Genomic DNA, 25,338 nt, shown 5'->3' on the forward strand with positions numbered 1-25,338 from the left:
GAGATCCTGATTTAATTTTTTTTTAAATAAATATTCTGACAACGAAAACACGTTTGTGAACGTGGGATTTATTTGGTTATCACTAACTAAGCTAGAATTTTACTGCATTTCTTAACCGTTATGTCATTTCAGGATCCAGGCGCCTCTCTATGAGTGTGGCTGGGTAAATAATTACACCACTGGTAAACATGCGGGACTTGGTTTTACCCTCTCACTGGCCTTTGCCCTGGACTCAGCACTCTGATCTCTCTGATCTGCCCAAACAGAGCAGGAGGTGGAGCTGGGCAGCGATAGAAAAAGAGGTACGCGGGGAGAGGGAGAGAAATAAAACTGTCAATAAGAAAGCCATTGACGTTTGGTCAGTCAGTGTTTATTTACATTTATTGTTGTGCCACTGCTTGTTAGCGTCACTATACACGTGGGTACTACTCTGTTTGGATGAGATTGTGGGATTAGGATGATTAGTGTGGAAAAAAAACATAAATTTATTACAGTATATTAACAGTGTCTATACAGAGCTGTCCTAGGTGGCGTGTGGCAAATAAATAATGGATGATTCTGAGTTAGTTGTAGGTGTGGCGTGGCGTGTGATGAACTGGTGACCTCTCCAGGGTGTACCCCACCTCTTGCCTATCGTCACCTTGGAAAGGCTCCGGCCCCTGTAACCCTTCAGGATAAGAGGTCCTAGATTATGGATGGCTATCGTCTTAGTGGCGTCGTTCATGGTGTTGCAACTGTGAACTGTGAAGTAAGAGAGCATGAGAGACAAACCCCCCAGCTCACTCTCACATGGCTGACTGGGGTATGGAGTTATTGTGAGAATGGTTTTCAGATTATTTGACCTTTACGTAATCACTGCAGCTGCCTTTGATGCCTTTCAGCAGGAGGAGAGAGCTGAGAGAGCCATCCACTGTCATGAGCATCAGCAATTTATGCCACATTCAGGTGCATCTGGAAATAAGCATCATGCACAGTAACTCAAAAAAGACAAGACTAACCCTTCTTTATAAGACAGAATCACGAGATTAATAGAAAACCATCACTGGTTTATTTTGTTCATCTGAAATACACCCAGTTTCTGCTCTCTTCAGTTCCTCTTGCATCATTACAGCCTCGCTGTCTATCCACACTTCCAGTCTCATCGGTCTCATATTTGCATCCATGTTTGGGTGTTTGATGTGCGTTGCGGTCCACCCTGTCCTCTTCCTCTCCTCCTCCCCGCCGTGGTGCATCGCTCTGCCTCATGGCTGCCTGCCTCCGATGATGCTGATGCTGATGTCATCACCGCCTCCCAGCATCCCTGGCACAGCGGCGCCGCCATTTTCCCCACTTTCAGACCGACTGACTGACGGACGGACGGACAGCTTTACGGCGGGGCCTCTGGAGCATCCCGCACCCATCCTCCTGTTTATCCGTCTGGCCCTCGCTCCTCCCTCCCACCCCCTGTCTCCCACTCGTTTCTCTGACTGGCGCACCGCTGTGTTCAGCACTCATCCCACCCAGCGCCGCTGCTGCTTCTGCTGCTGAAGCTGAGGCAGAGTCTCTCCCTGTTTCCTCAGCGGATGCTCCATGTATGGATGCGCAACGGGAAATGATGCTGTAGGCTAACCAAAGACAGAGCGAAAACCCAAAGTGCAGGCTGTCAAAGAGACTCAAGAAGGAGGCACCGGAGGATCCTGCCGCTGTTTTGAATGGGCAGGGGATTCACCCTCTGCGGTTGTCGAGTCTGAGTTGCTGAGGTACGACACGGCTCCACTGGCATGTTTTTCTTTTTTTTTCACGGCATAGTATCGGCACATACTAGTGTCACGCCTTGGGGATGACAATTTGTGTGCGTGCGTTGGTGATGTCGAGGCCTTTGTAAATGTGAGAGACACTGCGTCAGGGTGGATGGCTCAACAGCTGTCTTTAAATTGCTAAAAAAAAAATCAACATAAAAAAAATAGCCCAACAGCACGTCTTTTGAATAAATTAGATAAATACATAAGCTTATAGAAGCCGCAGATGTCATCTGAGCTGTAATAATGTGCGCTGACCTCCTTTCTGACGCAGTGGTGGATGACTTGGAGGCTGTGTTTACGCGGCCTGTCTTTGAGGTGCGGCAGGCAAAGCAAGATGGAGGAGACAGTATTTACACAATACTCAGAAATATGCCCAGTCAAATGTCTTTCTCTCATATTTGAAAAAAGAATTCGTGCGAAGCTCATGTCTGTCATGTCTGATGGCGCATCAAAATGCCGTTAACGCAGGATTTGTGTTTTTCATCGATTGAGAAGCCGATGGATGTGCGCCACGTTGACTTGACGCAAAAATACCTTTAAAAACAACTGAATTATTTCTTCACGAACAGTAGACAACCCCTAAAAGCTATTATTGTGAGGTTTAGATAAAAAAACGAGGTTGGTTAGAGAATATTATTGTAAAGAGGCAGCAAATAAAACGCCTGGTATTTCCTGACAGGAATGTGGAAAATGCTCTTATTTTGAATGAAGCAGTGAGACCACACAGTTTCATCACAAGGCCCTGAGCCATGACGGGGAGGCTGCCTGAAGAATAAGCAGCCATTTTACTGTAGTATAGCAGGGATGCTGAGGATGTTCTTGCCAAAAAATGACCCCCAGTCATTTAGTCAGTGTGTTTGTAGAGATGTGTGTTTCATCCTGAAGACAAACTGACTCTGATTCAGGACCTAAACATGGAGACTGTGTCATCTCTCAGTCTTAGCTGTTTACAGCTAACAAGACTCTATCCTTAGTATTTTCTTAAAAAAAATAAATAACAATGAATATCTACTGAATATCTGTCGCTGTCAACAACGCCCTCATTCGTCATCCGCCTGTGCAGGTTTCAGGTGTGTGTGCCCATAACCACACGGATCTCTAGCTCTTCCACTCGCACCGACCGAGAACATGGCTGGGGCTTCGGTGAAGGTGGCTGTGAGGGTCCGGCCCTTCAACTCCAGGGAGATCGGGAAGGAGAGCAAGTGCATCATACAGATGTCTGGAAACACCACGAGTGAGTATGAATTCAGCCAGCAGGAAGACCACTGATTGGAAGGGTTTAGTTGACTTGTCGACATAATTGTAATTGGATGGTGCCACATGTTGACTTCCACACATCGTTTTGACTATAATGAAAGCAAAAAACTGCCCTCCAGTTGGAAAGAACTGAACCTTTTTATCAACATGTTTTTAATTTTCTCCTAATACCGATGAAGCTACCATTCACTAACAGTCGTTTTATCTTGCTGTTGTTTTTCTAAGATGTTTGAGCCTCACTGTGCAGAATGAGTCGTGTGCAGAGATTTAATATAATTTGTTAAAGGGCGAAAGTTGCTTTGTGTGGATGTATGATTACATTACCAGTGAGCCAATCATTGTCAAATATTCAACAAGTCTTAAACCTCTGGTGCACGTACACCAAGAACAGAGTCAGTGAAGCAGGAAAGATCTTTTATTCAGTACTTAGAGTTTGCATATTTGTAGGTTCGCAATTGAATACTATCATTTGTGTCAGAGTACGATTAAAAGTTTTAAAACATGTCTTTACACTAAAGGACGTTGTCGCAATGAAACCAACAGATTACCACCAGCTTTAATACATAACCAAGAGTTAAAATATGCTACAGCCAACAGAAACTCCACACACAAAGAGTTAAAAACAAAATACACACTTGTATCAATGCATGAGAAGCAGATTGTTGTTAGTGGGAGTCTTTGTGTGCTATGGCTTGAGGGGAGGGGCCTCTGTGGATCAGGCTTTTATCCCAGAGATACTTGATCAGTTTGGGATCTAGTGACTATGGAGGCCAGGTCAACACCTCGTGCTGTTTTTCACGTGTTGGTCCTAAACTACTTTTGTGTGTGTGTTTGTGTCAGGCTGCTCATTGCTATGGGGTGGGGCTGTCTGGTCTGGTCTCAGAGGGTGGTGCACGTCTGAGTAACATCCACCAGGTGCAAAAGTTTCATTGAATTGAATTGAATTGAATTGTACAGTTTATTGTCACAAGGTGGCCAATGTTATTCACTTCTCCTGTCGGTGGTTTTAATGTTGTGGCTGATCGGTGTTTATGCAACCACGTTCAGGGATGAGTGATGGGAAGAACATTATATCTGAAAGACTGATAGCTGCACACATGCACAAAAGGTAACTGACCAGTGGTGTGATTTTGTTCATGTTGTAAGTAGGTCACCGGGATAAGGTTATGTACCTTTTCCAACATCCAGCAAATAGAGAAACAGGACAGAACATATTGTCAGAACATGTTCAGCCCGGTGATTTTTGTTTCTTCTGAGCTCGACCACAGCACGCTCTAATAATAATTAGAGTAACATGATAGTTAATGGAATTTAACACAGTGAAGGTTATGACTTGTCTTTAAGTGTAATGATATCTGTGCTGCTGCTGCGACCGTATGTCTGTGATCTGCATCGAGACAAGTTTAGTGTGACATCTCTGTTATTTGTCTCGTAGGCAGCTTTGCCCCATGGCGGCATAATAGTAGGCAGGGAGGCATGCAGCATCTTGGCAGCTCGAGAAGGAAACAAAAGCCTCAGTCAGGCCTGAAGCCTGTCAGTGCGTGTAGGATGTAGCGACCGCCGCAGCTCTCTTCTCTCATCACACGGGCTGCAGGGACCAGAAAGACTTCGTTGTTCCGTTCGAGTCCAGGCTCAGCGTCAGCTGATTCAAGTGTATGTGTGTGTTAGAAGGAGAACTGGGTGGGGGGCTGGGGGGTACGTCAGCCTGTTGTGCCTGTCAGTGCTCTTTAATGAGACTATTAAAGTCAGAGGACTTTTGATGTTTGAGCTTGTTTCCAATGTGAGTGTTTACAGATCTCCTCTTATATTTTGTTGTTCACACCGCGTTGTTTCAGGCTGAGTGCACGTTTCACGAGGACACTGCCGCTGCCGCTATATTAAACTTGTCCACAGGCGATGAAACAGTGGGTTCAGTGTGCAGGAAAAAGAGCAGCTCAGCTCTTGTTCCACTATCCACATAAGCAACATGCATTTCCTCTTAAAAAAGACACCTTTTAAGCTGTTATTGATCAGAATTGTTAATTTTTTTTTCCTGATATATTATGTTCCATCATTTGAAAGTTGGGTGTTTATGGTATTTGGTCTTAAATTATTATTTTTTTTTTTTACCATGGTAATAGTGGAGATAACAGAAATAGAATGAGCTCTTTCAGGCAAAATGGGGAATTCACAGTGAAACAGGCACATACATAATAAAAATGACAAGAAAAGACTAAACAAGGATTTTAGAGTAAACTATCCTAAAATAAGAAAAAAATATACAGCAGTACAATAGATTCATAAAATCCTAACTGAAGGCTGTAATTAAAGATGCAGTCTCTGAGGGCTGTAACTGATATGTTTTGGTCTTTTCAGCCATCCTGAACCCTAAACAGCCGAAAGAAAACAAGAGTTTCAACTTTGACTTTTCATACTGGTCACACACCACGGTGAGTTTTGCACTTTCCATCACAACACATCAATACTGGTCACATTGCTCCGAAACAAATGCCCAGTGACTAATTTATCTAACTTCTTGTCTAATTACATAGTGAGTATTTACTTCCCTCTAACCTTCATTTCTGCCCTCAGCCCGAGGACATCAACTATGCGTCCCAGATGCAGGTGTACAGGGACATCGGAGAGGAGATGCTGCTGCACGCGTTCGAAGGCTACAACGTGTGCATATTCGCATACGGCCAGACAGGAGCGGGAAAAAGCTACACCATGATGGGCCGACAGGAACAGGACCAGCAGGGAATCATACCTCTGGTAAAGCAGAACACGGGTCCGACCGACCCCTCGTCAGTATTAACGCTCGCGAATCGAATGTATTTGTTGACGCCACAAAATGACTCTTTGTTCTCCAGATGTGCGAGGACCTCTTCACCAAGATCAGCGACAGCAATAATGACAACAGCATGTCCTACTCCGTGGAGGTGAGTGAATCTGACACGATGTGTGACAGGACTCGCAACTTACTTCCAACTTTGTATCCAACCTGTTTTTAACAAAAAAGAAACTTCATTCATCTCGGTTTAATGTTTAAATTGTATTTTTTTTCTGGAAGATATGCAACACAGTGCAACACAAATTACAGGTTAAGCTCTATCAGAGGTTCAGAAGCTCAGTCGCTCTTTCTAAATCTTTTATTGCTCCAGGAGCGCATCTGATAACTAATAACTCACAAAACACTTTTTGTGACTTCCTCCCCACACAGGTGAGTTACATGGAGATCTACTGTGAACGTGTGCGTGACCTGCTCAACCCCAAAAACAAAGGAAACCTGCGCGTGAGAGAGCACCCTCTGATGGGACCCTACGTCGAAGATCTGTCCAAGCTGGCCGTCACCTCCTACAACGACATCCAGGACCTGATGGATTCTGGAAACAAGGCCAGGTACCAGAGGGGGTCGATCAGTGACGATCAATGCAATAGTCAGAGGATGAGTAGAAACGTCTAAGTGCGCATTGTTGCTCTTTCAGGACTGTGGCTGCTACCAACATGAATGAGACCAGCAGCCGCTCCCACGCCGTCTTCAACATCATCTTCACGCAGAAGAAACACGACATGGACTCGGAAAACACATCGGAGAAGGTTCTGACGCTAAGAGCAGCTCACTGTCAACGCCTTACGAAAAGAAATGATTCTTCCATGTGTTGTTATACAAACAAATTAATTAGCAGAGGCGCCACAAGGCAGAAATAATTTGATGACCTGAGAAGAGGCTGTGTCGTTAACAGACACTGTTGATTGATAACAGTAATTACTATTTGTGGTAGACATGTTGTGTGTGTTTTATTTTCAAAGTATGTTGTGTGATCTTTGTAGGTCAGTAAGATCAGTCTGGTGGACTTGGCTGGCAGCGAGAGAGCCGACTCCACCGGAGCTAAAGGAACCAGACTGAAGGTGAGAGCTGTCTGCTGTTATTTTGTTTATATTTGTCTGTTAATGTTTCAAAGTAACGGTTCAAATGTAAAACGTCAGTCATAAATAAACTGACAAAAACATTAGCCCCCTGAAACCCTGTGTCCTCACATGTGGACATTAAGTTGTAGGTTTTATTGCAGCTTATTCTGCTTCGTTTAAATCTGTTGTCCTCATTAGTTGACGATTTAGTCATCTAGTGGTAGCAAAGGGTCAATACACTAGTCGGTGTAAAAACATGATAGCAAATTCATTCTACAGATGATATTTTACAGTTGAAACTTATTTATTTATGCTTTTTAACGAATCTAGTTTGATATGGTGCACAGATTTAACATTTTTAACAATAGCAACGGGCTACAATGTCGATAATTAGCAAGTACTCGTTTGAGGACGTTGGGACTTTATTGTTCTGTCTTTGTTCAGCCATGTTCAGGTATTAACGTAAACTGTTTTATATTTTGTCACACATTGGGTGACTTTATTGTAATATAAAAAATGAAATAATTCCAGTGTCCACAAATGAGGACATTGTTGTTTTTTTTTTTCAAAACTGCTACTTCCTGTTCAAAGATGATGCTTAGTGTTTATACATCTTAGATCCTACTAATCCCAAATACCTTGGAGAAATTAAAAACGCAGACCAAATAAAAGCTCGGGTCTCAAGAGGTTAAATTACATAAAATGTGTTTGTGTGTTTGCAGGAAGGAGCAAACATCAACAAATCTCTGACCACACTGGGGAAAGTTATCTCTGCTCTGGCTGAACTGGTAGGATTTATGCTAAAAAAATATACTGCTGAGAATTTTTATTTTACTGTCTCCAAAATATTAATCATTGTACTGTTCTTTCACCTCACAGGACTCGGCACCCAACAAGGTGAGTGTAACTGAATGTAGCAGTTTGCAGCAATAACAGGCTCAGACTAATGTTTGGTGTGAAGTGAGAATGAATTGTCTGTTTTTGTTATTTGCGTTCAGAACAAGAAAAAGAAGAAGGCGGAGAGTTTTATTCCCTACAGAGATTCAGTTCTGACTTGGCTTCTGAGGGAGAACTTAGGTATTCGAACGTTAACACAAAACCTCAGTTGTTGCCAGATTTAAATCATTTTCTGTGCACTTAATGTGTCGTCTCTGTGTCTTTTCAGGAGGAAACTCTCGCACAGCCATGGTGGCTGCCCTCAGCCCCGCAGACATCAACTATGACGAAACCCTCAGCACGCTCCGGTCAGGAAAATGTCATGAAATCTCTTTTTGTAGATCACTAAATTGTTATTTTTTTTCCATTGGCATTTTAAAGATAATGTCACATCTCAGGATGAATAGATTTGCTGCTTAGACTTTTGACTCTTGAATATTTCTTAAGAAAGATTCAGAAGCTCAGTATTGTTGCATTTAAGAGGCAAAGGAGTCACATTTTATACTTTCATGGCTGACCTTGAGGACCTCTGTCCCTTCAGGTATGCTGATCGGGCCAAACAGATCCGCTGCAACGCAGTGATCAACGAGGACCCCAACAACCGCCTGGTGCGCGAGCTGAAAGAGGAGGTGGCTCGTCTCAAAGACCTTCTGTATGCGCAGGGCCTGGGAGACATCATAGAGAGTGAGTGTCACGTGAAGAAACACCATTCTTACACATGGAAAATGTACATACTGTATAAAGACACAAACATGCACGGAAAACCAGAGCTTTTGTGCAGGTTTATTCTCAGACAGAGGATTAACTTGGAATGTGGGTGTCACTCACAGTCTCTTCTCTCCTCTGTCTTATCAGCGTATCGCTGCACTGGCCCTGCCATCGCTGGTTTGAAATGTGTGTATACTGTAGTACTATATCAAGCCTGTGCTTTGCAAAGAAAAAAAAAAAAAAGACAATCCTGAGCCAGCCTCCCTCCTTCACCACACCAGAGACCTGACTAACAATCCCAAGAGATTAGATATGAAATCAATGTGTTAAGGTGATAAAATTACGTAAGGCATATTTGGCCGACCACAAAAATAACCAATTAGTTAAAAATCTCGTTGCTGTAATCCTTTTTTTTCCTGAAAATTTCTCCAAAATGGCCTCCTTTTTTCTTTCCATTCATTCAGATTTACTTTTTGTTTGGTTTTGGTTTTGAATCTTTTAAATGAGCTGTAAAGATTTCGCTCTTTGTTTCTGTTCTCCTTTACAAATGCAGATAAAACAAAGACAGACCCAAAGTTCGCATGAAACCTTTCGTAGAGTGCGTTTGTTTTAAACAACATCATAACAAACGAAAGAAAGGACTGACTGGGAGGACGCCATTTTAGATTGCCTCCTTTGCGTCCTGGTTCTCTGTGTGTGGGGCTCCTGTAACTGAAGCTATGAGTCAGGTGCTCAGAGGCCTGCACTGCCAGGATCTGTGCAACCAGATGCTGTGCTGAACACTTTGAAGACATGCTTCACAAAAAAAAAAAAAACACTGTTTATTTTGTACATATTGTTATTCTTTCTCATAACCACGCTTGCAAGCTTGTTGATTGTTTGTTTATGTGACATTTTAAGCTTCATAAGTTGCTCTTTTTTGTCTATCTGCTATGGCTTTAGTAAGACCTCTGCTTGTTGGATCCATTATTTGAGCTTTCTCTTCTTTTTTTTTGTTGTACTCCTCCTTGTTGTTCCCCTATTTTGTCCTTTTTTTAATCCCTGCGTGTTCCTCTCAATCCCTGATGTGTTTCCTCAAATACCTCGCGTCCGCTCCCACCTTCCGTTCTTCCTTCCGCTCTCTCCCATGCAACGCCTCTCTCTCTGGCAGACCTGTGCGATTACAAGAACTTTGTGAACAATCGCCAGGCTGTCAATCAAAGGGGTGATCTCTCCGCAGTGACCAACGCCATGACGGGGATGAGCCCCTCCCCTTCGATGTCCGCCCTGTCCAGTCGCGCCGCCTCCATCAGCAACCTCCACGATCGTATTTTCAGCCCCGCGAGCGAAGAGGCCATTGAAAGGCTCAAGGTAGGAAGGAAGGAGGTTGATTAATGTTACTATTTCCATTAGAGTATGAGTGATTTTTTAACGCATTTGCTACAACTTCACCAACAGGAAACTGAAAAAATCATTGCAGAGCTCAATGAGACATGGGAAGAGAAGTTGCGCCGCACTGAGGCCATCCGCATGGAGAGGTTTGTATAATATGAATCCTCCAGATTTAAGACTTGTCCTCGAGTCTCATTCCAGATCGTATGTGCCATAGACTGTATATAAATATGGACAACATCTCCCCACTTCCCTGCTTTGGCCAAACTGACAAATTTTCACTAATATCTGTTTTCATGGTAATGAAATGTTGATCGTTTCACTCCCAGTAGCGCCACCATGAGTTCGATATTTATTTGTTTTTGGGAAATCTTTGAATGGGTTGTAATAAAACTCATATACGCATAGTTTTACACCAATGGATGAAATGTGCCTCAATCACATCAATGCCTATACAAATCTGTAACTATCCCATGAGCCTCACGTTGGTTTGAATAAGCCAATGTTAGCGTGTCATTATGTTAAAGATGTTGACTATGTTAATCATTGTACCAGCTACACAACACATCTTCATGTTGGCACGTTAGCATGGTGAAGTTACAAATTGCTAATTTTTAAGAATATTTGTTGTCATTTATTTTCTAAATATGGTGAAACAAACAAGTGGGAGGAAACATTTGTCATCACTTATCATCCAACATTCACACCTTTATTACGACTGTAATGTCTGTGTCTAAATGTCTAAATGAATCTGACTTCTGTAGAGAGGCTCTGCTCGCTGAGATGGGTGTTGCCATGAGAGAAGATGGAGGCACCGTTGGCGTCTTCTCCCCCAAAAAGGTTCTTGTCCCAGCTGTAAACACTTGAGACACAATATAAATTTACTTTAATAGGATTTACTGTCCAACTTCAGACAAACATTGAAACTGTTTGACATTTTCCCTTTAGACCCCCCATCTGGTGAACCTCAACGAGGATCCGCTGATGTCCGAGTGTCTGCTGTATTACATCAAAGACGGCATCACCAAGTACATGTTTTAATTTATTAGACCTAATCCAGATAGTCAGCCGTTCTTTAGGAGGTGGTATAATTCTGATGACTTTGTCCTGATTCAGGGTTGGCCGTGAAAATGCAAAGACTCGTCAGGACATTGTTCTCAGCGGCCACTTTATCAGAGACGAGCATTGCACCTTCAGCAGCACCACCGGCCCCCAGGGAGAAGGTAACGGTCGCGTTTTCTCTGAAGATTAAATTACGGCGTTATAAATAAATGTTCCGGGGTGTTAATACGTACTAAGAACAAAGCCTGGCAACTCTTTATATTTTTAAGTACTTTGGTCAAATGTGATTAAATGAAGCTTTTTTTTTCTGGGACAGGATGTGTCGTCCTGGAACCATGTGAGGGGGCGGAGACTTACGTCAATGGCAAAAGAGTGACCTCTCCCATTATTCTGCGGTCCGGTAGGTCTGATTTTCACTATAATTTATTTCAAATGGTGTAAAGTAAAGCCACAAAGCACGGAAGTACAATAAATGCAAATATCGGCTTATTATTGACAGCATAACTGATTAAAACGTTTTGATCTTTGAAGGAAACCGCATTATCATGGGCAAGAGCCACGTGTTCCGCTTCAACGACCCAGAGCAGGCTCGTCTGGAGCGGGAGAGGACGCCATGCGCCGAGACTCCGGTGGAGCCGGTCGACTGGGCCTTCGCTCAGAGGGAGCTGCTGGAGAAACAAGGCATCGACATGAAGCAGGAGATGGAGCAGAGGTATTAATTATTATAATGATGATTACATTACACTTTTATTTGTTTCACATATGTAGTGCTTTGGCCCTGTTTTTTTTTTTTTTTGGAGGTTCATTTCAGTTGCTAGTATTTGTGTTTTTGTCTGATATTGACTGAACTCAAATGTTCCAGGCTTCAGGAGCTTGAGGATCAATACCGCAGAGAAAGAGAAGAAGCCAGCAACCTGCTAGAACAACAGAGGCTGGTGAGTTGTCAAAGACTCCTGATGAACAATAGCCGTTCGGTCGTGTGTTCAGACTCAAACTCATTCTGCTCGTGATCTCTTTGTCAGGACTACGAGAGTAAACTGGAGGCTCTTCAGAGACAAGTGGACTCTCGGTACCTGGAGTCACCCGAGGAAGAGGAGGAGCCTGAAGAGGAAGGTGATACCCTCACTTTTTTCCTGTTACGGATTATTAATCAATCAATCATTTCTGTATCCGGCTTGTGAATATTTGTTCACATCTCAACTGTTCTTTTCCTCCAGTGCCGTGGACGAACCGCGAGACAGAGCTGGCGCTGTGGGCTTTCAGGAAGTGGCGCTTCTATCAGTTCACCTCCCTCCGTGATCTGCTCTGGGGCAACGCCATCTTCCTCAAAGAGGCCAACGCTATTAGTGTGGAGCTGAAGAAGAAGGTTAGACGTTATTATATATAGATTTAATCTGGCACTCATAATATTCCTCCCACAGTTGTCACGATACATGTGTTTTTAAAGCAAGTTTAGCATCATTTTAATGTGATACTCATACATGAAGGGTGTGTGAAGTGGTTGGTGACCCTTTTGAATTCATTCAGTGTGAGTCTCTCAAAAAATCCCTGTCTGGACATCACAATGAGTCCTCTATGCCTCCCCCAGTTTTTTATTTCAACCACCCCTCTAACATGAATGATACGTTATTATCTAATAAGGAGTTCAAACTATTAAATTTATGCCAAATGCCGCAGCCATGAATCTCTGTGATGTTTTTTTATCTGTTTTTAATTTGAGTAATTATTTTAAAAATGGGGAAATTTTGTACCACAAACTTGATGCAGGCAAACACGCGTTTTAATCGCGTGTCATCCTTGCAGGTGCAGTTCCAGTTCGTCCTGCTGACGGACACTCTCTACTCTCCGCTACCCACCGACCTGCTGCCCCCCAGTGTGGCTAAAGAGAGAGAGAGAAGACCCTTCCCTCAAACGATCGTCGCCGTCGAAGTGCAAGATCAAAAGAATGGAGCCACACATTATTGGACCCTGGAAAAACTCAGGTACTAAGATTTGTGATAAAAGTCATTATTAGATGTAAAAATGTGAATATTTCTACTTTCAAAACGTTTTAATAGAACCACAAAAAAGCTAAAATATAAAATTGTATACCCCTTTCTTATCTCTGGGGTATGTACATGAAGTATGGGGAGATGTCTCATTTTAGCTTCGAATCCACCTGCCATGTTGATAAACAATCTTCTCTTGTTTATGCTGCCCCCTGCAGGCAGAGGCTGGACCTAATGAGAGAGATGTATGACCGTGCTGCCGAGCTGCCCAGCAGCGCCGTGGAGGACTGTGACCACGCCCTGACTGGAGGCGACCCCTTCTACGACCGCTTCCCCTGGTTCCGCCTGGTTGGCAGGTCAGCACATTAAACAGATTTAAACTCATTTCTTCTTCTTTTTTTTTCTTTTTTTTGCACAGTTAGAGCTTGTTGAAACCAAAAAAAAATTCCTCCCTCTTCCCTTCAGAGCTTTTGTGTACCTGAGTAACCTGCTGTACCCAGTGCCACTCGTTCATCGCGTGGCCATCGTCAGCGAGAAAGGAGAGGTGAAAGGCTTCCTCAGAGTAGCTGTGCAGGCCATCTCAGGTACAAAAGCAGCCAGGTGCTCCTGAGCACGTCATCATTATCGCTGTTGTTTAGGAGAAATAGATGTTTATTCTGTTTTATCTCTTCTCAGCTGATGAGGAGGCTCCTGACTACGGCTCTGGTGTTAGGCAGTCGGGAACTGCCAAGATCTCCTTTGAAGACAAACAGTTTGAGAAGGTACAATGATCTCTATACAGATCATATTACACAAGTCAGGGACATAAGAGACGGCCAGAATTGAATGTCTTTGTATGTTTCTGCTTTGCCGTGTTAATAGTGTGGGTCTTGTTTTAGTTCCAGACCGAGTCGTGTCCTGGTGGCCTGTCGCACTCCAACACCTCCCAGGAAGAGCTGCGCATTGTGGAGGGAGAAGGACAGAACGCGGAGATGGGAATCTCTGCAGATGAAGTTAACAACAACACCTGTGAAGGTGACTGGACCGGTGTGGAAAACTATAATACTTGCATTTATGACTTGAGTTCAGAATTTTAAAACAGTGGAATTTTATAACATATAATTACAGAGTCCAATAACATAATATTGAATTAGTATGAACTTGCGTTTCTTCATGTGACATTCAGCTCTACAGGAGATTCCTCGCAGCCCAGTGAAGAGTTCAAGTCTGGGTTTGGATCTCCCTCTGGACGTGTCTCCAGAGAAAGCTCTGTCTCACCTGAAGATCGGCAGCACGTTCACCTTCAGAGTCACCGTCTTGCAGGCCTCCAGCATCTCGGCAGAGTACGCCGACATCTTTTGCCAGTTCAAGTAAGCGCAAGCATCTCTTTGCCAAACTCTGCGGCCTCTCTGTCTTATGGGAACGATCGATAAGAAGAGCAATAAATGCAGATTGGGTAGATTTTCATTGACTTGCGTAATGTGCAGGAAGAGCAAATCTTGACCTTAACGCGGTATTACTTTGTTTTTTAGCTTTATTCATCGGCATGACGAAGCTTTCTCCACTGAGCCCCTGAAGAACACAGGCAGAGGACCTCCACTGGGATTCTACCATGTACAAAATGTAAGCAGCAAACACTGTATTACTTATTCAGACACAAAATCTGAATGTTATTTAACATGTGGTGTTAGTTACTGACTGGCTGAACAGACGCTGGTGCAGAAGAAGGGTGTAATTATTGTGTTTATTTCTCCTGTTAGATCACAGTGGAGGTGACCAAGTCTTTCACAGAGTACATCAAGACTCAGCCCATCGTCTTTGAGGTGTTCGGACACTATCAGAAACAACCCTTTCCCCCGCTCTGCAAAGATTTAATCAGGTCAGACGGAAATGTAATTTTTGATTTTCCACCAGCGACTCGTCGGTAATTAATGATTTGACGTCTCCCGACGGAAGGAAAGACGTTTCTCTTTTTGACAGTTTCATTTTTTTTGTGTCTTTCAGTCCTCTCAGGCCCTCCAGGAGGCAGTTCCCTCGGGTCATGCCGCTATCCAAACCAGGTTAGCAAAGCCTCAAAGAAAGTATTACAACTATTAGTAGTCATAATATTAATATAGTTAATATATTATAAGATTTTGTGTGTATTAGTCAAAATGTCTGGTGAAAAAAGGCTATAATTGACGTTTTTACTTTCTATAAGAAGACGGGACGAGGTATTTCAGTTACAGCCTGGTCTGAATACAATGATTTCAGGTTCTGAATTATCCAGGTCATGGTAAATCTGAGTCGTTCCGACCGTGAATTTATCTACTCTCTCTTCTTTCTTCCAGTCCCGGCCACCAAGCTCAGCACTCTGACTCGCTCCACCGCAGGACCTTGTCACGCCAAATACGACCTCATGGTGTTCTTTGAGATCTGCGAGCTGGAGGCGAATGGAGAGTGAGTCCAATCTGTCGTTGTCACTTAAATACCAGAAAAAAGAGGAAAAACTCAACACTCAGCACCCAACACTGCAGTCATAAGATGTATTTCTGTGTCTCCAGCTACATCCCAGCTGTCGTCGACCACCGAGGCGGGATGCCGTGCCACGGGACCTACCTCTTACATCAGGTTTCTACAAACGGCCGTCATGTGTTCATTTAATTCTCAGACTCTACAGTTAAATCAGATTCACTTGACGTCTTCTTGTCCTCGTTCTGCAGGGCATTCAGAGGAGGATCACAGTTACCATCGCCCATGAAACAGGAAATGACATCGAGTGGAAAGAGGTGAAGGAGTTGGTGATCGGTGAGTAAAACTCTGGTTAGAGTTTAATTACAAAAAAAAAAAAAAAAACAGACCACAGGGACCAATCTCATCGTGAAATGTTTGACTTCCTCCAGGTCGTATTCGAAACACTCCAGAGGCCGATGAGACCATCATAGACCCCAACATCCTTTCCCTCAACATCCTGTCCTCTGGATACTTCTGGCCAAAACATGACGACAAGTATGAATGTTGGGCAAATGATACAATTGATTGATTTCATCTGTTTTATTCGGTGTCTTAAAATTCAAAATTAATTTCACATCAGATGCTTTGCAGTTTATTTTTTTTTTTTTACATTGCCTCAGCGTACCTTTTCCAGTCCAGAGTCAAATGTTCCCTGAAGCATTTTTTCAGTTTGCATGGATCAGTTTTGTTTGCCAAGTTCAAACTTTTAACAGCTGCAGTTAAAAGTTTCTAATTCACGTCTTGTGTCTCTTTATTCTTTGTTAATGGCAGCGTTTCCTTGGGAGTTGATCATAGGTATACTGACAATCATTTTTTTATCCTTTCAATTATTATTTCCAGTAACAAAATGTTCGTTTTTGCCGGCAGGTTTTTCATGAGATAACTGACGTTTCTTCTCCGGACAGGCAGATGACACTTGTCGTTTTTCTCTCCGTAGGACTTTCTACCGCTTCGAGGCGGCATGGGACAGCTCCATGCACAACTCTCTGCTCCTGAACAGGGTCACTCCTTATGGGGAGAAGATCTACATCACCCTCTCTGCTTATCTAGAGGTAACAGAAAATTAACACAATGATTAATTCTCTCTGGGTTGAAAGTTTCCATCAGCTTCTACCGGGAAGTACAAATGCAATCTGTTCAGTTATTGTGTAACTAAAGCTGTTTTAAAGGCATTAGAATATCAGTGACACTGATTTCATTTAATGGGGTTGTTCGCTGAACGTCCAATCGAGGGTTATTGTCAACGCTGTGTACGTTTTTTGCTAGATGGAGAACTGCACTCAGCCGACGGTCATCACCAAAGATTTCTGCATGGTGTTTTACTCTCGGGACGCGAAGCTGCCGGCGTCCCGCTCCATCAGAAACCTCTTCAGCACCGGCTGCCTCCGGCCCTCTGAGAGGTACAGATATATGGATTCAGTCACAGTTTTCTTAAATTTAATTTATATTTTTTTTCTTTCTTCTTTTTATTTATTTATTTTCTTTAGTTAAAATGTTCCTTATTTATCTTCCTCCTGTGTTTTTTTCTTTTTCAAGCGGTTGGCCTGTAGGGGGTGGTGGTGGTGGGGGGTATGTGGGGAGGGAGCTGACATTCAGATGTGACAAATCAATGCTATATACAGCCTAAAACCTATTTTTTTAGGATTTAGGTTGTATATCACACTGTCTGTCCTGCATGTTGAAAATGTTCAATAAACAAAAAGAAAATGTAATTTATAGTTTGTTCTAATTTTTTTTTAAATTTATGTTGCCCTCAGTAACCGTGTCACAGGAGTCTATGAAGTAACTCTCTGCCACGTGGCCGACAACGGAAGTCCAGGTGATGCATAATTGAATAATTAAATTCTTCATGAATAGCATTTTAAAAAGTGTGTGTTTTGCTGAATGCGTTTGCCACTTTGTTCCCCTTTTATCAGGCATGCAGCGCCGCCGCAGGCGCGTGCTGGACACCTCAGTGGCGTACGTCAGAGGAGAGGAGAACCTGGCTGGATGGAGGCCTCGCAGTGACAGTCTCATCCTCGACCACCAGTGGGAGCTGGAGAAGCTCAGCTTGCTGCAGGAGGTCGGTTTACAGGATGAGGTCGATGGGAGACCGAGCATTTCTTAGATTATACTTTATTTTGTTGAACTCTGGAACACTTTTATTTTCAGGCCTAATTTGAGAGTTGATAAAAAATGTTAACAGGCAGCAGTGAATGGTTCTTTGTGGACGTTTTCTCCCTGGCATTTGTCTAAGCACTGATGCCTCACTAAGTTTCTTTGATGCACAGAAAGACTCCTTCTACATGCATAGGTTTTCTCCAGGTGCTCTGGATTCCTCCCACAGTCCACAGACGTGCCTGTTAGGTTAACTGGTGATTCCTAATTGGGCGTAGGTGTGCATGTGAGCGCGAATGGATGTTTGTCTGTGTTTGTTAGCCCTGACAGCTGACGCAGGCTACAGCCCCGCCGCAGCCCTCTAGGGGATAAGCGGTTACTGACAGTGGATGGCATTTGCTTGTCAGGCTACATGCAGGCTGCCCTGACTTATTTCTGGACTCATTTCTGTGGATTTTACAGCAACGTGATACCACTCAGAGAAAAGCGAACGCGCCTGTGGTATTGCTGCCTGTTTTTCAGGTTGAAACATGCATGCGAAACATCATTTCGTCTTTTTAAATGATCACTGCTTCCGTCTTCTAAGGTGGAGAAGACCAGGCACTACCTGCTGCTGAGGGAGAAGCTGGAGGCGACTCTGCAGGCCGGGCAGGATGCGCTCTACAAGAGCGGCGACATCAGCGACTTCGCAAAGAGCCCCGTCCTCAGCCACAGCCCCGGCAGCAGCCCCGCGCCCGACAGCCCCAACCAGAGGCAGAGGGAGCTGGCTGCTAAGGTGACTGCCGCTCCACGAGGCCTCCAGAGCGTCCTCTATTTCTAATTTACATCTGTCGGGACACATTCGAATGCGTTCAGCGAAATCTAAAAGAAAACACTGCTGTTTCTCACTCTCCTCTTCGCAGTGTCTGCGTCTGCTGATGCACACCTTCAACAGGGAGTACAGCCAGGTGAGCAGCAGTGCCAGTGAGAGCAAGGTGAGCCCCAGCCTAGGCCCTCTAACCCGGCCCGTTGATCCTTCTGAGACTAATGTTTAATGTGGACCTTCACAAAAAGCCCCAAACCCCTCCCCTCCGGTTGCTCGCTGCTGTTGCATCAATTCATCATTCTTTCATTTGTTCAATAGAGAGTCTGCTCTTTTATTTATTTATTTTTTAACTCTTCACTCATCCTTATCCCGGTTAAGTTCATAGTAACCTTATCTCTGATCTCCTGTCCGTCTAGCAGACCTGGGTTAACTATTATTCTTAAGTATTTCTTGGTTCGTTGGAATTTAGATGAAATAAAGCCAAACATTACAATCATTTCGTTTTTCATAATAACATTAACTCAGGTCTGTTGATAAATCCCGTCTCCCAAAACCCATGTATCAGTACGTTTTACCTTAAAACAATTTAGTTCCACCTCCTACATTCCCAGACCTCATCCCCGTCCCTGTCAGTCCTCCTCTTAGACCCTTCTAGACCTGCACTAACATAGTAACACTCCTGCATGTCCGCTTTAACCTGTTAATCAACAAGGGGCTCTTAGAGATGTTGAGGTGTTATATTACAACCGTGGTCCTGCAATACATTGCTAGAAAATGACAAAGTGTCTGACTACGTTGTTCTCTGAATGCATGTCTATGTCGTACGTTCTTAATTGTTTGCTGGTATGTTTTGTCTGTATCTGTATCTGTCCCTCCTGTCGGGTGTGTCCTTGTTATTCCTGTTTCTGTGGGTGTGTGTGTGTGTGGGTGTGTTTTAGCTTTCGGAGATGTCTGCATCGCTAATGAGAGAGTCATCGTCTTCTACACTGAACACACTCACACCCTCCTCTACGTGCCCCTCACTGGTCGAGGGACATTATGACATTAGGTACGTTATCCGTTTGGTCGTTAACGGCATTTGTTAACACAGATTGTCTCAGTTTTAGTTAGTTAGTTAGTTAAGACTGTGGCCATGGTGTACATAACAAAATACTTTTCATTTGTGATTTTATGAGCTGTTTTCATACAAATATTTAGCATTAATCGTAATAACGTGTTCTTAAATTCAAGTAATTCCAGTCATAAAAATTATTAATTATTAAGTTACATAGTTGCTACATAGTATTTTAATGGTCTGACCCATTTAATATGATGAACATTTAAACCAAAGGAAACTGTTGCTCTTCTAACAGTTAGTTTCTTCAGTTGAATTGTGTTCCCTTTTTGTCACACTGTTGTTTTGTTGTGTAGACTCACCGATCCCAGTTCGGGTGCATCCACACCAGACCTGGACCCCTACAGTCCAGTCGACAGAAAGAAAGCTCTCAGAGGATGCACCTTCGTTCCTGACATACAGGAGATTCGTGTCAGGTCAGATTCCCCGTCGTTACCTATTCTGTTGCAGATCCACAGACAGGGGCCAGGGGCCAGGGGCCAGGGGGTGAAGGGTTGGTCCGTGTACCATTCCTTCAGTTCAGGCCAGAAAATGAAAATAAATAAAACGGACATATCAAGACTTTTTTACCTTTGTGAAATTTTTCAAAAGTTTTCATTTTAATGTAGAAAATCAAGGTCAATGAAGTGACCATATATGGTAACTTGCTGATATGCAGTTAAACTAAGTCCAATAAGTTTATGTATAAGAAATACAAGAAAAACACATTGAAGGTGAAAGTAACACGTATTTTATAACATTAAAACATAACTTTTTAAACATTAACACATACATGCTGATACAGATATTTGTTGAATTATAACAACATCATTTACTCATGTACAAATATAGACATTAGGCCACTGCCTGTGGTACCGAATGAAGCAGTTACACTCAGCGTTCATGTAGAGGTTAGGACCCTGTAGACATTGCAGATCATATTTGACCTGATAAACATCAGGTTGACAGCTTGGACCCTGGTCTCCATGGCCCAGTATTCTTCAACAGCTGGAAGCTCAGCTATTCCCATATACATGAGCAGACCACTTATTTTACTACAATATTTTATTATTATATTACAAAATGATATTTTGTATGATGACGGTTTAATAATTGTCTTATTTTTTGTACCTATCTTGAAATTGTCCTACCATTTAGCCTGTGTAACCTTCCACATAGTTTACCAAAACATTTAGATCTTTAACACGAGTCTTACCACAAGTATTTCTTTCATCACACGCAGTCCCATCGTGTCAAAGAAAGGCTACCTGCATTTCCTGGAGCCCCACACCAGTGGCTGGGTGAAGCGTTACGTGGTGGTGCGCAGGCCCTACGTCTACCTGTACCGCAGCGAGAGGGACAGCGTCGAGAGAGCCGTCATCAACCTGTCGTCTGCAAAGGTGGAATACAGCGAAGACAAACAGACATTACTGCGGGTATGACCATGCATCGGTTGATACGCAAATAATGTGAATTGGGTTGAAGTTTAGTGACTCACACAGTATTTGATCTCCTCAGACTCCCAACACGTTCGCTGTGTGCACTGACCATCGCGGGATACTGCTGCAGGCCACCAACGACAAAGAGATGCACGATTGGCTGTACGCTTTCAACCCTCTGCTAGCCGGCACCATCAGGTGAGTGCTGGAGCAAGTGAGTCCTTGAAATGTAACGATCAGTGTCTCCAAAATATTAATTCAAAGGCAGTTTGATACTTCTTATTTTTAGAGTAGCAAAGATGTAAGTAAACCTGTCCTCAAAAACAGAAAGAAAATATTCACATTTTGTGAAAAACAAGTGTCTAATGACTCCTTAATTTGGCTGAGATATTCTTTTATTTAGTGAATTAAAGAATCTGAGGATTGACCTAAACTTTATATTAAACAATCATGCAATTTATCAAATATAGGGAATAGAGTATGTAGCATATAAATATGTCTGAATGGATCCTGGTCAGTCCTCTGGACACCTCATAATATGAATAAAAACTGAATAATTGTTTCCCAAGATGCAATAACAGTTCTTTTTTTATACTACTTCCCTTCAGGTCAAAACTCTCCAGAAGAAAGTCGGTCCAGTCGGTCCCGTCTGCTCAGAGGATGTGAGGAGGCGAAGCAGCCTGTTGGGAGCGACGAACAAACAAACCAACACAATCTGAGCAAGTTGAGCTCGGCGTCCTGCTCTAATGAACATAGACAAACTTATACATCGAACCATTTAAATATCCTTCTATGTGACGGCCGCTCCACTCCCAAAAAAGTCCCTCGATCATTTATTCCAAAACCTAACAAAATTTATTTTCTTCAGACCCCTGCATGATGTGCTCCTTTTCAGACCTTTAGAGGAATTCATAAGAAAAAATAACCACCCAAACCTCTGCCGGGCATTGGGACTAGTTCTGATTAGTTTTCATGTACATGTAGAAATCTGTGAGGCTTACCAGTTCCCTGTAGGAAGATAGAAGCCAGCTCCATATCACAGTTGTAAACCGAGCATTAACCATCGACCATTAACAGCATCATGAGAAGAGGAAAATGAAAACATGAAAGCGGATGTTCCTCTGTGTAGAAGTGGTTTAAGTGCAGGGATGAAAGCTCCATATAACGCATCCACCAAACATAGACTGTACATTACCTCAGTTTGGATTGGCTTGGTGCTCTACAGCATAGAGCGTTTGTTTTGCTGCAGACAGCTGTGGCTCGTCATTTTAACACTGAAGTAGCACGAGGAGGGATTTGTTAGGACAAAAGGAAAAGCTGTTGTTCTTATGTGTCTTTTTTTTAAAAAAAGAAATAAATAAATAATAATAACATGGGCTTTTAAGGCAAAATAATCCACGGTCGGGAGAGAAAACTCTCCTCTCTCTTGGTTATGTGCACTGTTTCTTTTTACATAATTCCTTGTAGACATAAGCATAAAGGAAAGCGTTGTGTATCGTTGCTCTTGTCATTTCCACCATTTCCATTGCACTGTTATTTATTTGTGACGGGAACACTGTCGGTTTTGTTGCATGGCACTTTAATGAGTTAATGTCTTTTATCATTTGCTCTGTTATTTTGACCAAAGCGTTGTTTTCTTGTTGCAATCAATGTGCCGTTGGGTTGGCAGACAGGTTTTTTTTTTTTTTTGTTAAAGAATTGTTGCGAGTTTAAATGAATAATTCAACAATTTGGGAAATTGCTTGTTCTTCTTCTTGCTGAGAATCATAATAGGAGAAGTTTTATACAACTCTCATAGCTGTACGGTAACGACGAAACTGAATCTGGAATTAATTGGCTTAGCATAAAGCTAACAGATTCGAGATACATTACAACAAGCTTTAGAGGGGACGGCACGTAAGTTAATCTTAACTTAATCATCTCCTGGCTTTATTTTAACGTGTAAGGATTTTGTATGACAAGCCGGTTCTATTGTTGTATTCGGATCAGTCCACATACTCATGTGTGCAGTGCTTCCCCCTCTCAGGGAACATCTTCTGCCTCTTGGCAAGAAAGCAAAGCAGCAAATTTCCCAAAACTTTGACGTTATTCTTTTAAAGAAATCACTAAATTGACCTAGGATGTTTTATACGATGAGCCGGGAGAACAACTGTACTGTGTGTGGTTGCTAATTTTTTATCAAACAAGCACTCGTTCTGTCTTGTTACGGGCCAGCGGAGTTGCTACATTAAATGTGTTTTCTCCTCTTGTAGCTAAATAGAAAAGGACAAAGTTATAATCAACCATGGACCTGTTATCTGTTTAGGGCAGTTTCCTTGAGTGGACAAGAGCGTTGTCCTCGTACCAGATAGTGCCTCCCTTTCTTCACCTCTTTTTCTTCTCTCCCTCCTTCATTAGCATCTTCAACATTACATGCTACATCTAGTTATCTGTGTCCAAGATTAAGCTTTTATGTAGAGTAATAGGTACTATTGTTTTTTTTTTAATTGATGATGATCTATGTCAATGTTTTGGAGAGTGAATATTATCAATGATCCTCTATAGTATGTCGGTATAGCCAGTACAGTACAGTGTATATCTCATTAATACGGACTGTAAATGTTGCCTTCAGAAGAAATCTCCCTCTTAGCTTTTGTACGGTAGCTGCTAGATATAGCTTGATGCTTATGTCACAACACCAGTGCAGTATGATTAGCCTGTGGAAGTTAATACTTTATGGTTTCTAGTTGCTTTTGTCCGTCGTTATTGTACCAAGGTGGCCTCGATTGTTGCTTTTAAATCAATGTTATCAGTTCAAGGTGAAATTAAATGTAGTAGAAATGTGCCGTGTCATGCTAGAATCAATAGATACAGAGCCCAATAATGTATGTTTCTCAGGAAAACACATTATAATATTCAAAGGATTGGTCAGTCAACCAATTCCCCCTTTCCAAATTGCTTGTTGTCAGAGTCAGTAAACAGAAAAGGTTTAGGAGTCTGTGTGCCTCAGGCCAGCCAACCTGTAGAGCAATGCAGACTAGTACAGTTGAAGTATGTGAATAACCTGACTCTGACCGGCCGAAGTTAACTGATGCCATTTATTCTGTGTTAGTTTTGGGTCATCTTGGTATAATCAACATTGTTTTGTATATCAGTTACAGTTTTATCGTGTGTGTTGTCTGCTGGCACAGAAGACAAATGGAAAGTTTTATTTATAGAGTTTTGATGGATAAATAATGTTCTCAAATATATTGCACTCATGCACAACGCATCTTTATTTAATATTACTTTGTATCATAGTGTTTGTAGATTATAGGAAAAAGAAGGTTCGCTTTTAAAAAAATATTATGGGCCCGTCGTGAAAGGAGAAGATTAGAGTCTGTGTTGTTTTTTTCTGCTTCAGTGGTCAAAGCACCACCACCACTGCACCAAATTGCATTGACTTTTTCATTTACAACTGGCAGATGACTTGCAATGCTTCCAGCCCCGGTAGTTCAAGGGTATCATGGTAACACACTTTGTGAGGCAGTCTTATTGTGCTGGCCAATAATTGTTGAAAGGTACATGAGCTGATTATTTTCTATTTGGCTGCTTTTTAACTGTCATAGCTCTGGATCAAAGCATGCAGGTCCACTTATCTTCTGCTGTGCCCTCTCCCTTCCTCATGCCTTACCGCTAGCTAATGACAACAGCTTTCCACCCCTGAAGTGCTGCTTGTAAAGTATTGTCATTCATGATCCTTGTAATAATTATCTGGAAACCTTCCTCTTGGCTCTGTCTTGTATATAAATGGAGATTTCTGTGTCGGGTTGCATCACACAGATGATATTAACTCTCTTTTCCCCTGTATACCATGATGAATAAGAATAAGAGACCTGCTGCTTTGTCAAGTGTTGCCGCAGAGGAAAGAGTGCTGACCGGGGATGATCCAGGGTCCGTACTCTAGCCCGGGGTTGCTTGACAGAAGCAGAGACGGGTCTTAGCCTGTGGTAAAGTCTTAATCTCAGTGCTCACGTTTATCTTTTGAGTGTACTGGAGTTCTTTCTCATGTCTGTGGACACATAACAAAAGTTGTCAAAGAAAAAAAAAAATAAGGCAAATAAATAAAGAAATGAGTGTTGAAACTTATGAAAAATATGAATGTGATGTGTTTCGACTGTTCCCACCTCCCTCCTGAAACCTGTAGTATTGTACAGGTTTTCGATCAAAATTTGTGAGTGGAGATCCCCAGGGATCAGTTACGGGTCCTTTGTGGTTACCTCTTTATGTAACAGTGAGAGACCAGTAAGGTCCAGAAGATCAAAAGTGGTGTAGGAGATTATGCATATGACACACCATCATTAATATCACCCTAGAATCCAAAGCCATATGAAGTCATTTATTAATTAAATAACTGTTTCTTAAATGTATCTATAAGGTTACAAAAGCAAACACTGAGGTTAGTGTATTTCAGAAGATTGGA

General features: G+C 42.5%; 1 protein-coding gene across 8 annotated transcripts; it reads left to right on the forward strand.

Annotated features, from left to right (window-relative positions):
- Positions 1 to 1,005: 1,005 nt before the first annotated feature.
- kif1ab (kinesin family member 1Ab) lies at positions 1,006 to 25,004 on the forward strand. Of its 8 annotated transcripts, none has more exons than XM_047588879.1 (49): positions 1,007 to 1,739; positions 2,845 to 3,015; positions 5,394 to 5,467; positions 5,610 to 5,789; positions 5,888 to 5,956; positions 6,238 to 6,416; positions 6,503 to 6,614; positions 6,849 to 6,926; positions 7,649 to 7,714; positions 7,806 to 7,823; positions 7,925 to 8,003; positions 8,092 to 8,170; positions 8,404 to 8,546; positions 8,718 to 8,756; positions 9,790 to 9,920; positions 10,008 to 10,087; positions 10,706 to 10,781; positions 10,890 to 10,969; positions 11,058 to 11,164; positions 11,320 to 11,403; positions 11,535 to 11,715; positions 11,866 to 11,938; positions 12,026 to 12,116; positions 12,221 to 12,369; positions 12,807 to 12,985; positions 13,210 to 13,347; positions 13,457 to 13,575; positions 13,667 to 13,752; positions 13,870 to 14,017; positions 14,157 to 14,340; positions 14,503 to 14,593; positions 14,731 to 14,849; positions 14,975 to 15,030; positions 15,301 to 15,409; positions 15,514 to 15,580; positions 15,673 to 15,757; positions 15,853 to 15,958; positions 16,235 to 16,258; positions 16,401 to 16,515; positions 16,730 to 16,863; positions 17,221 to 17,282; positions 17,380 to 17,525; positions 18,147 to 18,335; positions 18,463 to 18,534; positions 19,304 to 19,413; positions 19,776 to 19,895; positions 20,702 to 20,894; positions 20,977 to 21,095; positions 21,506 to 25,004. In XM_047588879.1, exons 2-49 carry the CDS (start codon positions 2,910 to 2,912, stop codon positions 21,561 to 21,563), a joined length of 5,103 nt encoding a protein of 1,700 aa, XP_047444835.1. In that variant the 5' UTR covers positions 1,007 to 1,739; positions 2,845 to 2,909; the 3' UTR covers positions 21,564 to 25,004. The 8 variants fall into 8 exon arrangements, with proteins under 8 accessions (XP_047444836.1, XP_047444835.1, XP_047444841.1 ...); XM_047588885.1 differs by having other exon boundaries at positions 13,870 to 14,005; XM_047588877.1 differs by lacking the exon at positions 8,718 to 8,756 and having other exon boundaries at positions 9,721 to 9,920.
- Positions 25,005 to 25,338: the final 334 nt, after the last annotated feature.

Source organism: Mugil cephalus, chromosome 7 (assembly GCF_022458985.1).
Source record: "Mugil cephalus isolate CIBA_MC_2020 chromosome 7, CIBA_Mcephalus_1.1, whole genome shotgun sequence".
NCBI lineage: Eukaryota > Metazoa > Chordata > Actinopteri > Mugiliformes > Mugilidae > Mugil > Mugil cephalus.

Excerpts from the sequence above, each read along its gene's own strand:
- kif1ab (XM_047588877.1), top strand. The coding sequence starts at position 2,910 with ATGGCTGGGGCTTCGGTGAAGGTGGCTGTGAGGGTCCGGCCCTTCAAC. Across the intron at positions 6,417-6,502 it reads GATTCTGGAAACAAGGCCAG|GACTGTGGCTGCTACCAACA; the intron begins GTACCAGAGGGG and ends TTGCTCTTTCAG. Across the intron at positions 15,959-16,234 it reads TGGCCAAAACATGACGACAA|CGTTTCCTTGGGAGTTGATC; the intron begins GTATGAATGTTG and ends TGTTAATGGCAG.